Source organism: Babylonia areolata, chromosome 23, assembly GCF_041734735.1.
Source record: "Babylonia areolata isolate BAREFJ2019XMU chromosome 23, ASM4173473v1, whole genome shotgun sequence".
NCBI lineage: Eukaryota > Metazoa > Mollusca > Gastropoda > Neogastropoda > Buccinidae > Babylonia > Babylonia areolata.
This window is the reverse complement of record NC_134898.1, coordinates 47,041,341-47,056,340: the sequence shown is the minus strand read 5'-3', so window position 1 is coordinate 47,056,340 and position 15,000 is coordinate 47,041,341. Positions and strand designations below refer to the sequence as shown.

Below are 15,000 nucleotides of genomic sequence, written 5' to 3'. Positions count from 1 at the left end.
CCCCCTTTTTTTTTACCTCAAGACCTGACTAAGCCCGTTGGGCTACGCTGCTGGTCAGGCATCTGCTTAGTAGATGTGGTGTAGCGGATATGGATTTGTCCGAACGCTGTGACGCCTCCTTGCGTAAATGAACTGAACTAGCTTTCTTCTTCTGCTGCTGCTGCTACTACCAGTACTACTACTACTAGTAGTACTACTACTGCTACTACTGTCGCTAAAACTACTACTGCTACAACTACTACTTTCAATGTGTCCACAGAGGAAGAAGGGTAGGCAGGAAGGAACTGTACATGGCATTAGAAACAACAACAGGTGCTTCACTATCACGCCCTGTAAAACGGATCAGTACAAAAACTCTCTCTTTTACCGTACTGCTGTTGAATGGAACACCCTGGACAACAGTGTCGTTCACGCTGAATCCGCCGCCAGCTTCAAGACGCTGTTAACTAGAAGGCTGGCCACCAACCACCAGTAGACCAGCTGAGTTCCCCCCCCCCCCCTCACCCCCCTATGTCGCTACTAACGCCAGTAATCTGGATTCTGCGACATTAATCTACAGATACAGATACAGGGCGAGCGAGGGGAAAGAAAGAGCGTAGAGAGTGGGGTGGGGTGGGGTGGGGCGGAGGGGTGAGGGGAAGGACGTGGAAGCAGAGGAGGGAGGGTGGGGAGTATCCTCCTTGACTGCTCAGTTCAGTTCACTTCAGTAACTGAAAGGAGACGTCACTGACGTTTGGTGACAAATCTATAATACGCTACACCACATCTGCTAATAATTATAAGCAGATGCCTGACCAGCAGTGTGAACCCAACGCGCTTACTTAGTCAGGGCTTGAGAAAAAAGAAAAGAAAAAAAGAAAAAAAAGTGCATAATGGATACATCATTGAATCCTTGACTGACCGACCGACAACCACAACCACCACCAATTCACTCAAAGAGTAAGGCATGACCAACTCACCTACCCAAAGAGTAAGACATGACCAACTCACCCACCCAATGAGTAAGGCATGACCAACTCACCCAGAGAGTAAGGCATGACCAACTCACCCACCCAATGAGTAAGGCATGACCAACTCACCCAGAGAGTAAGGCATGACCAACTCACCCACCCAATGAGTAAGGCATGACCAACTCACCCAGAGAGTAAGGCATGACCAACTCACCCAAAGAGTAAGGCATGACCAACTCACTCAAAGAGTAAGGCATGACCAACTCACCCAAAGAATAAAGCATGACCAACTCACCCAGACAGTAAGGCATGACCAACTCACCCAAAGAATAAGGCATGACCAACTCACCCAGAGTAAGGCATGACCAACTCACCCAGAGAGTAAGGCATGACCAACTCACCCAAAGAGTAAGGCATGACCAACTCACCCAGAGAATAAGGCATGAACAACTCACCCAAAGAATAAGGCATGACCAACTCACCCAAAGAATAAAGCATGACCAACTCACCCAAAGAATAAAGCATGACCAACTCACCCAAAGAATAAAGCATGACCAACTCACCCAGAGAGTAAGGCATGACCAACTCACCCAAAGAGTAAGGCATGACCAACTCACCCAAAGAGTAAGGCATGACCAACTCACCCAAAGAGTAAGGCATGACCAACTCACCCAGAGAGTAAGGCATGACCAACTCACCCAAAGAATAAGGCATGACCAACTCACCCAAAGAATAAAGCATGACCAACTCACCCAAAGAGTAAGGCATGACCAACTCACCCAGAGAGTAAGGCATGACCAACTCACCCAAAGAGTAAGGCATGACCAACTCACCCAGACAGTAAGGCATGACCAACTCACCCAAAGAGTAAGGCATGACCAACTCACCCAAAGAATAAGGCATGACCAACTCACGCAAAGAATAAGGCATGACCAATTCACCCAGAGAATAAGTCATGACCAATTCACCCAAAGAATAAGGCATGACCAACTCACGCAAAGAATAAGGCATGACCAATTCACCCAAAGAATAAGGCATGACCAACTCACCCAAAGAATAAGGCATGACCAACTCACCCAGACAGTAAGGCATGACCAACTTACCCAAAGAGTAAGGCATGACCAACTCACCCAAAGAGTAAGGCATGACCAACTCACCCAAAGAATAAGGCATGACCAACTCACCCAGAGAGTAAGGCATGACCAACTCACCCAGAGAGTAAGGCATGACCAACTCACCCAAAGAATAAAGCATGACCAACTCACCCAAAGAGTAAGGCATGACCAACTCACCCAGAGAGTAAGGCATGACCAACTCACCCAAAGAGTAAGGCATGAACCGCTCAGGACGCTTCACCTTCCCGTCCTCCCCGAGAAACCGCTCCGGCCGGAAGACTTCCGGGTCGCCGCCCCAGGCGTCGGCGCTTTCGTCGTGGTGCACCGAGTGCACGTTCACCAGCACGATGGCGTCGCGCGGCACACGGTAGCCCCGTAGCCGCGTGTCGCGCGCCACCCCGTGCGCCATGGCGAAGGGGCCGACGTCCGCGTGGCGCTGTACCTCCAGAATGGTGGCCTCCAGGTAAGGGAGACTACCGCGGTCGTCCAGCCTGGGTTGTCTCCCGTCGCCCACGTGAGCCATCAGCTCCTGTACGTATAGTTGGTGGTGGTAGTGAGTTTTGTTGTCATGGATTCGGTAAGAGGAAAGAATGAGAACGATGACGATGATGGAGATGATGATGGTGGCGATGATGATGATGATGATGATGATGATTGCGATGTGATGATCTGATGATGATGATGACGACGACCATGGTGATGATAATGGTGGTGGTGATGATGATGATGGTGACGATGATGATGGTGGCGATGACAATGATGATGATGATGGTGGTGGTGGTGGTGGTGATGATGATAATGATGATATGATGATGATGGTGACGATGATAATGGCAATGATGATGGTGATGATGATGATGATGATGATGGTGATGATGATGACGGCGATGATGATGATGATAATGATGATAATCTGATGAAGAAGAAGATGAGGAGTAGGACTGTTGTGGTGGTGTTTGTGGTGTTAGTGATGATGATGGTGGTGGTGGTGGTTGGGGTGGCGATGATGGTGGTGTTGGTGATGGTGGTGGTTTACAGAAAACAAAAGCTTAAAAAATCCTATTTCTATCAAAGGAGTTTCAAGAAATCTGTTAAGATCATAAAAATCGGTTTAAAATTCATAATACTTTTACTGTCATTCACCTGTTTGCAAACTTAGTCGGGAGCATTAAAAAAAACTGAACGAAAAAAAAGCTTAGCTTCTAAGCTGTGTTCCTTCTATTCAAAAGGTTCTGCACTTGTTTGATGCTTAATATTCAACATATTCAACATATCTATCGCTTGTAGTCTCATGGAGGTCTGTCTGGCTTCTACAAAACAAAACAAAAATAATCGATAAGATAAAATAATTGCCAAAAACAACAGCAACAAAAAAAACCCCAAACAAACAAACAAACAAAAAAAACCCACAATACAAATAAAATAAAACAACAACAAAAAGGTTTTTTCTGGGAGAGGGTGCGGGGCGGGGAGGGGGTGTAAATTTGGTGTGTGACCTGGTAGCACTTTTCCTGCACGTGCGGGAAATGCACGAGGTAGAGAACGATCCAGTGGACGGTGGTGCTGGGTGGCTCTGTCCCCCCTGCCAAAAAGTCCCCGGCGACTTTAATCAGATTCTCCTCTGTAACAGCCAAAGGGTAAGATCAGGCTTACAGTGACATAAACAATGGCAACTAAAACACAACGCGAGCGTGCGCGCACACACACAATACAACCCCCCCCCCCCCCCCCCCCCACACACACACACATACACACTTGCATGCCAGCGCGCGCAAGCACTTTGCTTTGCGTTGTATTGTATTTTATTGTATTGCATTGCATTGCATTGCACCGATCTGTATTGCATTGTGTTGCATTGCATTGCACTGCATCGCGTTGCGTGGCGTTGCATTGCATTGTATCGTACTATAACTTAGCCCCAGCATATTTCTCAGCGTGAGAATTCAGTCTGCTCTCCCCGGGAATAGCACGTCGATAATTATAATGACAAACAGTCATCATCAAACCGCAAGCGAGCGAACAACTTTCTCACAATGCCCTTGATTCTTCGTGGCTCTTTCCTCTCGCGGTTTCCTCGACCGGAAGTAGCGGCCACAGCGAATCGTGCGCATTTCCGGAAGTCGACAGACCATTGACGTGAACTGAGCGTTTTGTGTTTCGGGATATTAAGGCCCATTGTTTGTGCACGTTTTGGGGCACTTCTTGTCTATTGTGGAGTTTGTGTGCGTGTGTGTGTGTGTGTGTGTGTGTGTGTGTGTGTGTGTGTGTGTGAACGTTTGGAAATCGCGTACAAAGGGGTTAAAGTCCTTGAACTGAGTCACCGTTCGTTTCCAATGTTTGTAAACATCTTGTTGTTGTTGTTGTTGTTGTTGCTGCTGACCGACTTGTAGACTTAAAAAACAAATATTTCTTGCTGTTTCGAAACTCAAGTGAAATTTTTCGTTGTTGCTGCTTTGTTGCTGCTTTGTTGTTGTTGTTGTTGATAATAATAAATTGTTGCAGATCTTTGAAGTTCTTCCTTTTGCCTGAAGACAAAACATTTGTTGCCATGGGTTCTTTTTGAGTGCGCCAAGTGCATGCTGCACACGGGACTTGGGTTTATCGTCATCCTCCGAATGACTAGAAACTTGTTTTGATTTTTTTTTTCCAAGTTAAACTTTGGGGGAAGAAAAAGACCGAGAGCGAGAACCGAACCCAGATCCTCTCACGAACACTGTAGAGTCGCAGATAAGCGTCTTCAATTCGAATAGAATAGAATATGTCTGTATTACCAAGTGTACCGGGGTCACAAGGAATATTGGGGGGGTGGGGGGGATAGTACATAACAAGGTACGAACACAAATCGAAAATCAAACACAAACACAGATACAGTAGAAATTAGGATACATACAAGTGCATATCAATATGAAAACTTGTGCATACTCACACATGCACGCACTGCACACAAACACACACAAACACACACACACACACACACACACACACACACACACACACACACACACGTTTGAACAGAAGCCGCATATTACGTGTGGATGGGGCTGATGACTAGATCTTCAGGTAGATGGTTGTTGATTGCCACTTTCCTCCCTACCACACCACACCACACCACACCACTCCACACCACGCCACGCCAAACCACACCACACCACACCACGCCACGCCACGCCACGCCAAACCACACCACACCACACCATACACCACACCACAAGAACGACACGTCACAGCACACCACACACACCACCAGCACACACGGGCGCAACAGTCGAATGGTTAAAGCGTTGAACTTTCAATCTGAGGGTCCTGGGTTCGAATCTCGGTGACGGCGCCTGGTGGGTAAAGGGTGGAGATTTTTCCGATCTCCCAGGTCAACATATGTGCAGACTTGCTAATGCCTGAGCCCCCTTCGTGTGTATACGCACGCAGAAGATCAAATACGCACGTTAAAGATCCTGTAATCCATGTCAGCGTTCGGTGAGTTATGGAAACAAGAACATACCCAGCATGCACATCCCCGAAAACGGAGTATGGCTGCCTACGTGGCGGGATAAATAAAAAAAACACGGTCATACACGTAAAATGTTACATGTCTGTCTGAGTGTGTTTCCATGCGTGCCTGAAATCTGAATGACACAGGAAACGAATGATGAGCGCCCAGTGGCAGCCAGGCAGCAAATGACCACGTGTATGTAAAGCGCTTAGATCTTGGTCTCCGATCACTGATAGGCGCTGTATAAGTATCCATATCAGTATCAATTTATCAAAAAAAAACACTCACTGTCCATAAAAGTGGGAGTGCCCTGGGACCGCTTCTGCGTCATCTCACGCAAGTAGGCCGAAATGACATCATCGGGCTCCGACTCCGACTCCGACTCTTCTGCGCTGTCCAGCTTCCTCTCGTGCTCCAGGACTTCCGGGTACACCAACAGGCTCTCCAGAACGTTCATGTTCTCGATGCAGAACCAGTACCGGTAGGGGTCCCCCGGCAGGAAGCGGACTGCCGGGAAAAAGTTGAGCGGTTCCGTGTTGCCGAAATTTTCGAAGCAGTTGGTCAATGCCGTCATCAAGCTGATAAACCTGCCAAAGAATGACAGTAGAAGTGTTGTTTGTTTGTTTGTTTTTTGCCCCATAAATCATGTAGAAGGTGGAGGATAAAGAGACTAAGAAAGAGGAGAAGGAGGAAGAGTATTTTTTCCTGCGTGCAGTTTTATTTGTTTTTCCCATCGAAGTGGATTTTTCAATAGAATTTTGCCAGGAACAACCCTTTTGTTGCCGTGGGTTCTTCTACATGCGCTAAGTGCATGCTGCACACGGGACCACGGTTTATTGTCTCATCCGAATGACTAGCGTCCAGACCACCACTCAAGGTCTAGTGGAGGGGGAGAAAATATCGGCAGCTGAGCCGTGATTCGAACCAGCGCGCTCAGATTCTCTCGCTTCCTAGGCGGACGCGTTACTCTCTAGGCCATCACTCCACAGTTAAGTGCGACAACTCCAGTAGGAGCAGAGGACAAAGTCCAGTGCGGTCAAGAGGCCCTCTGTCCCACCCACCCTGCCAGGCTGACCGGTAGTAGCTGTATATCATATTATCGTAACAAGTAGCCTCTCTGACGACAGCAGTTTGTAAGTGCTTCCCTGTAGTGTCCAGCGGTGGTGGTAGTGGTGGTGGTAGTGGTGGTTAAGTGTACGTGTGTGAAGTGTAAGTGGGGCGCGTAATACTGACTGGTTACAGACTGACTACAATGGAACGGAACAGCTCTCTCTCTCTCTCTCTCTCTCTCTCTCTCTCTCACTCTCTCCCTCTCTCTCTCCTCCCCCTCTCTCTCTCACACAAAAAAAGAAAAGTAAATTTCTGCCCAATGCAATATACATATACATTTATATATATAACTGTCTCCCTTTCTCTCTCTCTCTCTCGCTGCAACCCCAACACCCCCCTACCACCCCCAAAACAAAAAACAAAACAAAAACTGGTACAGACTGACTACAATGGAACGGAACAGATCTCTGTCTGTCTGTCTGTCTGTCTGTCTGTCTCTCTCTGTGTCTCTCTTATCCACAACGGATATGATGTTGGGTTTGTTGTGATTGACATTGCATTATTATTATTGTCTCTGAGTGTGTTCTGTTGTGTTGTGCTGTGGTGTGTGTGTGTGTGTGTGTGTGTGTGTGTGTGTGTGTGTTAGTGCTTGTGTGGCTGCGCGTGTAACTGCTTTTCTACGAAAATACATAACATAACTAATAATATGAAGATGAAATCGACAAATTCAAAGCCCTGCCTTCTCCCTCTGTCTGTCTGTCTGTCTGTCTGTCTGACTCTGTATCTCTCTTTCTCACACAGACATAAAGATAGACGGATACATATTCACAGAAAGGAAGAAAAGAGAAAAAAATTTTTTTTAAAAAGAAACATGAAATGGACAGACTGAATGACGAACTAAACTGCACACACACACACACACACACACACACACACACACACATATATATATATATATATATTAACAACCCCCCTACCCATCCTCACACACCACCCACGCACACACAACAACCCCCCACCACACCCACAACACCCCCCCCCCCCCAAAAAAAAAAAACAACACCCCACCTCCCCCCCCACCACCACCCTCATCACCCACTTGGGATCGTCCAGCTCAAACCGACGCCCGTAGACGGCGGAGATGACCACGTTGCTGAACGACGCCTGCAGTAAAGGGCCGGGGTCCACGGGTCGCCCCTGGCAACGGGACTCCTCCAGCAGCTCCAGCAGGGAGTGCACCTCGACCTTGACCTTGTGGAGGAACGCAGAGGACTCCCCGCCGGCCATCAGAGACCTCAGGGCTCGCTCCGCGAACTGACGCTGCTCCCGCCACTGTCGGCCCGACGTGTTGACGATGCCTGTACGAGCGTGTCATGCGTGCGGGGTAGGGGGAGAGAGAGGGGGAGAGAGAAACGATTATAGTGATGATGATGATGATGATGGTCATCACCATGGAAAAGTAGTAGCAGCAGCAGTAGTAGTAGTGATGGTCATCACCATGAAAAAGTAGTAGTAGCAGCAGCAGCAGTAGTAGTAGTAGTAGTAGTGGTGGTGGTGGTGGTGGTAATGATGATGATACTAATATTAATACTAATAATGATGATGATCATGGTACTAACACTAATGATGATGACAATAATGATAATAAACAATATCAAACAACAACAACACAAACAACAATACTAATACTAATGATAAGGAACAACAACAACACCGCCACCAGCAACAGCAACAACAACAATAATAATAATGATGATGGTGATGATGATGATGATGATAGAATAATAACAATGATAATGATAAGAATAACAATAATAACAATGATGATGATGATGATATAATACAAAACTAACAAAAATGAATGATGATGATGATGCTGCAGCTACTGCTGCTGATGCTGCTGATGCTGACAGAATAAAATACAAAAACAAACGATGATAATGATGATGATCCTCATCATTATGACCATGATAGTCAGCACCCTCATCATCATAATTAAGAAGAAGAAGAAGAAGAAGAAAGAAAGAAAGAAAGAAAATATATATTCTAATATTATGGTAAAAAATGAAAAAAAATTTTAAAGTGTGCTATCCATCATATGGAATAACCGGTCGGAAAGTTTTGTGCTGTAATATATATATATATATATGTTTATTTTATTTTATTTTATTTTATTTTATTAAATGAGAAAAGACTGGACAAGCAATGTTCATCTCTACATGTGAAATTAGTGAAGTGGAATATAAAATCATTTTTTCTCTTCTTCTTCTTCTGTTTTTTTCCCCCTTCGTTGCCACCTGCTTTTATCACTGTTATTTTCCTCATGCCGTTTTCTCTTTGTGAGCAGCTCTGCCTGCAGCAGGTAAGTTTGTGAACTCTTTATGTTAGCATTTCTTCCAGCCTTTTTTTTTTTTTTTTTTTAATTAAAGTTTTTAGAGTCTTTATATCAGCGCTTCTTTCGTTTGTTTGGGTGTTCTTTTTTTGTTCTTTTTGTTCTTTTCTTTTTTTGTGGTGTTTTTTTTTTTTTTGGGGGGGGGGGGAGTATTATAATTTTTTTTGCTTTTTGTGGGTTTTTTCTGTTGTTGTTGTTTTTATGAAAGTTTTTGAAGTCTTTATATTAGCGCTTCTTTTGGGGGTTTTTCGGGTTTTTTTTTTTTTTGGGGGGGGGGGGGGAGTATTATAATTTTTTTTGCTTTTTGTGGGGTTTTTTCTGTTGTTGTTGTCGTTTTTATGAAAGTTTTTGAAGTCTTTAGATTAGCGCTTCTTTTGGGGTTTTTTGGGGGGGTTTTTTTGTTGTTGTTGTTTTTTGTTGGGTTTTTTTGTTTGTTTTTTTTCATTGTGCGATAAGGCATGGGACTGTAGACAGCGCTCTGGTGACAGCTCCGAGGATTAAGCGCTCAGCAAACTTGTCCCGACGTATTTTGATGTTTTGTTTCGTGGTAGGTGCGTGAGTGTGTGTGTGTGGAGGAGGGAGGGGAGGGAGGGCGGGAAGGTCTGTGGGGGGAGGGCGGCGTGGCGGGGGGTGGGAGGGAGGCGGGCGTAGTTTGAGGTGTCGGATGCGGTCATGCAGGTGAAAAGGTGAAAGGAGTAATAGAGTGTGTGTAGTATTTTGACGAAAACCGCTCCGCTGACACGACGACGGCAATTTCCCACGCATGAAATAACTATGCTGTTGATACAGACTGTACTTACCTCACCAGGTAAGCCGAAGTAACTATACCGTCCAACACACACCTGCTGGCAACCTGACTAATCACTATAATGGAGAAGACATTCAGTCGCCCACCTGTTACTATCGGAATGATGATGCACAGTAGTCAGCGCTATTACTAGTAAGTCAACGCTTCGATCGATAATTTACCCTAGAAACGAAAGAATTTGTGACGAATGTTCTTTAAACGATATTGCTGATGAGTTTCAGTGTTTGTTTGTGTGTCCTTTCTTTCTTCTTCTTTTTTTCTTTCTTTTTTTAAAAAAAAGTGTCAGACAAAAGTGTTTACCTAGACATTATTGAAGCCATCCTAACTCCATTAAATTCCACTCATTGTTTTGGGGAAGAAAAGCAAAGAGAAAAAGAATATTGTTAAAACTTAAAGCACGTTTCTCTTGTATTTGTAGTTCGCTTCGATTAAGTTATGTCTGTTGTTAATGGCCGAGGATAAATCAATTATAAATGTGTTGGGTCTGTTGTTAATTATTCAAAAATGTGTTGTCTGTTGTTAATGGCTAGGGATAAATCAGTTATAAATGTGTTATGTCTGTTGTTAATGGCTAGGGATAAATGAATTATAAATGTGTTATGTCTGTTGTTGATGGCTGAGGATAAATGAATTATAAATGTATTATGTCTGCTGTTGATGGTTGAGGATGAATTAATTATAAATGTATTATGTCTGTTGTTAATGGCTAGGGATAAATCAGTTATAACTGTGTTATGTCTGTTGTTAATGGCTGAGGATCAATTAATCATAAATGTGTTATGTCTGTTGTTGATGGCTGAGGATAAATTAATTATAAATGTGTTATGTCTGTTGTTAATGGCTAGGGATAAATCAGTTATAAATGTGTTATGTCTGTTGTTAATGGCTAGGGATAAATCAGTTATAAATGTGTTATGTCTGTTGTTAATGGCTAGGGATAAATGAATTATAAATGTGTTATGTCTGTTGTTAATGGCTGATGATAAATGAATTATAAATGTGTTATGTCTGTTGTTGATGGCTGAGGATAAATGAATTATAAATGTGTTATGTCTGTTGTTGATGGCTGAGGATAAATGAATTATAAATGTGTTATGTCTGTTGTTAATGGCTGATGATAAATGAATTATAAATGTGTTATGTCTGTTGTTAATGGCTGATGATAAATTAATCATAAATGTGTTATGTCTGTTGTTAATGGCTGAGGATAAATCAATTATAATGTGTTATGTCTGTTGTTGATGGCTGAGGATAAATCAATTATAAATGTGTTATGTCTGTTGTTAATGGCTAGGGATAAATCAATTATAAATGTGTTAAGTCTGTTGTTAATGGCTGAGGATAAATCAGTTATAAATGTGTTATGTCTGTTGTTAATGGCTGAGGATAAATCAATTATAAATGTGTTATGTCTGTTGTTAATGGCTGGGGATAAATCAATTATAAATGTGTTATGTCTGTTGTTAATGGCTAGGGATAAATGAATTATAAATGTGTTATGTCTGTTGTTAATGGCTGAGGATAAATGAATTATAAATGTATTATGTCTGCTGTTGATGGTTGAGGATGAATTAATTATAAATGTGTTATGTCTGTTGTTAATGGCTGAGGATAAATGAATCATGTGTTATGTATGTTGTTAATGGCTGAGGATAAATTAATCATAAATGTGTTATGTCTGTTGTTAATGGCTGAGGATAAATCAATTATAAATGTGTATTGTTTGCGTGAATGGGATTTTTTTTTTCTTTTCTAATTGTTCTTTCGACATCACTCTCACTGTTTGATATGTGTTAAAGATGCATAATTATATGTAACGTTTCAATGGCCCTGTGAGGGGTGGGGGGGTAGGGGGGGGGGCAAAAAATAAACTGTTTTGCTTTTTCATTTTTCTTTCTTTTTTCTTTTTCTTTGTGTGGGGGACGGGGGAGGGGGCACGAATAAACGGAAACCAACGTAAACTAAATAAATCAACCAGCAAATAACTAATGATAACGATGAAATGTTAGTACATTAAACATATGTCGTATACTCCCACAAGCTATAGCACTGTCCCGCCAAAGCCTACCTTACCTGTGTGTGTAGTCCACCAAGTAATTTAGTATCTATGACGAGCACTGGGGTCATGACCGTCTGGAGGGGGGGGGGGGGGGGGTCCTCAATCTTCCAGGATCACCATAAACTGGCATTAACTCGGGGTCTCTGTCCGCTGTGTGTGTGTGTGTGTGTGTGTGTGTGTGTGTGTGTGAGTACATGTTCTGTAAGTTCTTTGTAACTGACATCCTTGAGGTCATACAAGTCACTAGAAAATGAAACTTTGACTTTTATGTTTTTAAAATGTAAAGTTTGTGGTGTGGTGTGGTTTGGTGGGGTGTGACGTGGTGTGGTGTGTGTGGTGGGGTGTAGTTTGGTGGGGTGGGGTGTGGAGTGACGTGGTGTTGTGTGGTGTGGCGTGGTGTGGTGTGGCGTGCTGTGGTGTAGTGTGGTGTGGTGTGGTGTGGCGTGGCGTGGGGTGGTGTGGGGTGGTGGGGCGTGGAGTGGGGTGGTGGGGCGTGGCGTGGTGTGGTGTGGTGTGGCTTGGTGTGGCGTGGTGTGGTGTGGAGTATGTGGTGTAGCGTGGTGTGGAGTGGTATGGAGTGGTGTTGTGTGATGTGGTGTGGTGTTGCTTGGTGTAGTGTGGTGTGATGTGGCGTGATGTGGTTTGGTGTGGCGTGGTGTGGTGTGGTGTAGGTGGTGTGGTGTGGTTTGGTGTTGCGTGGTGTGATGTGGTGTTGCGTGGTGTGGTGTGGTGTGGGTGGTGGGGTGGTGTGGTGTGGTGTGGTGTGGTGTGGGGTGGTGTAGTGTGGTGTGGTGTGGCGGGGTGTGGTGTGGTGTAGGGTTTGCGTGCGGGTATTTGTGAGGAGATATATTCTTCCACAGACTGGTGGGGCTTTGGAAATTATTTTCTTAAAAAAAAGAGAAAGGTTTCTTTTTCAAAGGTTCCTATACTGTGAAGAAAAGAAACCGAGAAAAGACACGTGCGTGTGCGTATATGTGTGTGCTTGTGTGCGTTCATGCGCGCATGCATGCGAATGTGCATGTGTGTATATATCTGCGCGTGTGTGTGTGTGTGTGTGTGTGTGTGAGTGTGCGTGACCTACCTCGGCCTTGACCCATTTGCTGGGACATGAAGGTGTGTGGACGGTGCGAAAAGACGGCTGCCTTCTTGACGAGAGCTTCGCGGATGACGTCATATCCGTTCAGAACCACAATGAGGCGACTTCCGGCGTAGAAGGAGAAGATGTCGCCCAGCTTCTCCCTGAGATAATGACACACACGACGTGATCCATGAGGATGAAATGTTAGTACATTAAACATATGTCGTATGTATACTCCCACAAGCTATAGCACTGTCCCGCCAAAGTCTGCCTTACCTGTGTGTGTAGTCCACCAAGTAATTTAGTATCTATGAAGAGCACTCGGGTCATGACCGCCTGAGACAATGACATACACGACGTGATCCACAAACGGAATGATTAAAAGAAAAATTATTAAAGACTGCGATTTTTTTTTTGTGACAGCCGTAATGGCGAAGTGATTGGCGACGCGGACTGAAAACTGGGGGCACGGGGGGGTTAATTCCCATCAGCGGGCTTTTATTTTTTTTCTTACTTTTCTTTTCCATTTGCTTTTTTTTTTCTCCGGTTTTTAACACAGAGCTGAGTGTTCCATGGGCTCATATGGCAAAAGATATAGATATAGATATATATATATATATATATATATATATATATATATATATAGAGAGAGAGAGAGAGAGAGAGAGATACATACATACATACATACATACATACATACATACATACATATGTATATATCAGTACATAACTCTCTCTCTCTCTCTCTCTCTCTCTCTCTCTCTCTCTGCACACCAACCCCCTCCAACCTCCATCTCCACCCCCACCCACCCCCCCAAAAAAAGAATAACAACAACAATAAACAAACAAAAACAAACATGCACAACAAACAGACCGCCCAGTGAACGAAAAACGAACGAATACCTCAGGTCCCTGAACGTCTCCCTGGGGTCCCCCTTCTTCAGCAGGTGCAGGTGGCCCAACAAGGGAAGCGCGGTGCCCGGGGAGGGAGGCAGGGGCCACGCGGTCCCTTCTCCCTCTTCTTCCTCCCCCCCTCTTTCAGTCCTCTGCTGCTGGTGGTGGTGGTGGTGGTGGTGGTGGTGCCTTCGAGACCACTGGAGAATCGAACCCAGGAAGGCGGAAGCGAAGAGGAGGGTGAGAGGGATGGAGGACCGGACCACCCACGCGCGCACGTGCTCCAGGACGGGCGACTGTGACGTCAGCAGGTCCCCTCCGGTCGTCCAAGAGGAGATCATTGAGTCCAGCATGTTTGTTGTTGTTGTTGTTTTTTTTGGGGGGATGGGAATTGGATGGTTGGTGGTGTGCCTGAGGGAGAGAGAGAAAAATGGGGAGTGTATTGGGTGTGGGTGGAGGGGTGGTGGTGATGGTGAGGCGTGTGTGTGTGTGTGTGAGTATGTGTGTGTGTGTGTGTGTGTGTGTGTGTGTGTGTGTGTGTGTGTGTGTGTGTGTGTGTGTGTGTGTGTGTGTGTGTGTGTGTGTGTGTGTAATGTAATAATGTGATGATGATGATGATGATTACAACAACAACAACAACAACGGTAAAAATAATGATGCTATCATATTGTCAGTAGTAGGCCTATTAGTATCAGTATATCACTATTATTCATTATTATCATTATCATTGTTGATATTATTCGTATCATTATTATCATTATCACCACCCAGCAGGCACTGACACAGGGAAGAGATCGAACCCAAGTTCCTAATGTTCACAGACCGCAGCACGACAACCACAAACGTTTCTTACCTTTATACCGCGCCTCTCTCTCTCTCTCTCTCTCTCTCTCTCTCTCTCCCACCAGTTTTTGTAGGTACAGCGACAACGACAGTGGTGGGAAGTAATAGTAGTAGTCGTAGTAATCACACAATAGTAATCGTAGTAACAACACAATATCAAACATTGGCTCAATGAAACTACAAACTAAAAGGACACACTCTCGTCCACGTCGACAGCTCGAAATATCATGTGCGTCGAACATAAGAAGTGACCTCAACATGTAACAAGAGTCACCAACAAGGCCAATAGCATGGCAGGCTTTCTGAAAAGAAACCCGAAGA

The 15,000-nt window shown here is 44.6% G+C and overlaps 1 protein-coding gene across 1 annotated transcript in view; it reads right to left on the bottom strand.

The window, feature by feature from the left end:
• LOC143297854 (cytochrome P450 2B4-like) overlaps positions 1 to 15,000 on the bottom strand; it is an 18,170-nt gene that overhangs the window by 1,050 nt on the left and 2,120 nt on the right. The window contains exons 2-7 of the mRNA XM_076610376.1: positions 13,846 to 14,247; positions 12,946 to 13,103; positions 7,705 to 7,963; positions 5,844 to 6,142; positions 3,562 to 3,686; positions 2,270 to 2,594 (exon numbers count right to left, since the gene is read on the bottom strand). Of these exons, the coding sequence (XP_076466491.1) occupies positions 2,270 to 2,594; positions 3,562 to 3,686; positions 5,844 to 6,142; positions 7,705 to 7,963; positions 12,946 to 13,103; positions 13,846 to 14,189 (1,510 nt within the window). The 5' untranslated portion in view covers positions 14,190 to 14,247. The remainder of the gene's footprint in view (positions 1 to 2,269; positions 2,595 to 3,561; positions 3,687 to 5,843; positions 6,143 to 7,704; positions 7,964 to 12,945; positions 13,104 to 13,845; positions 14,248 to 15,000) is intronic.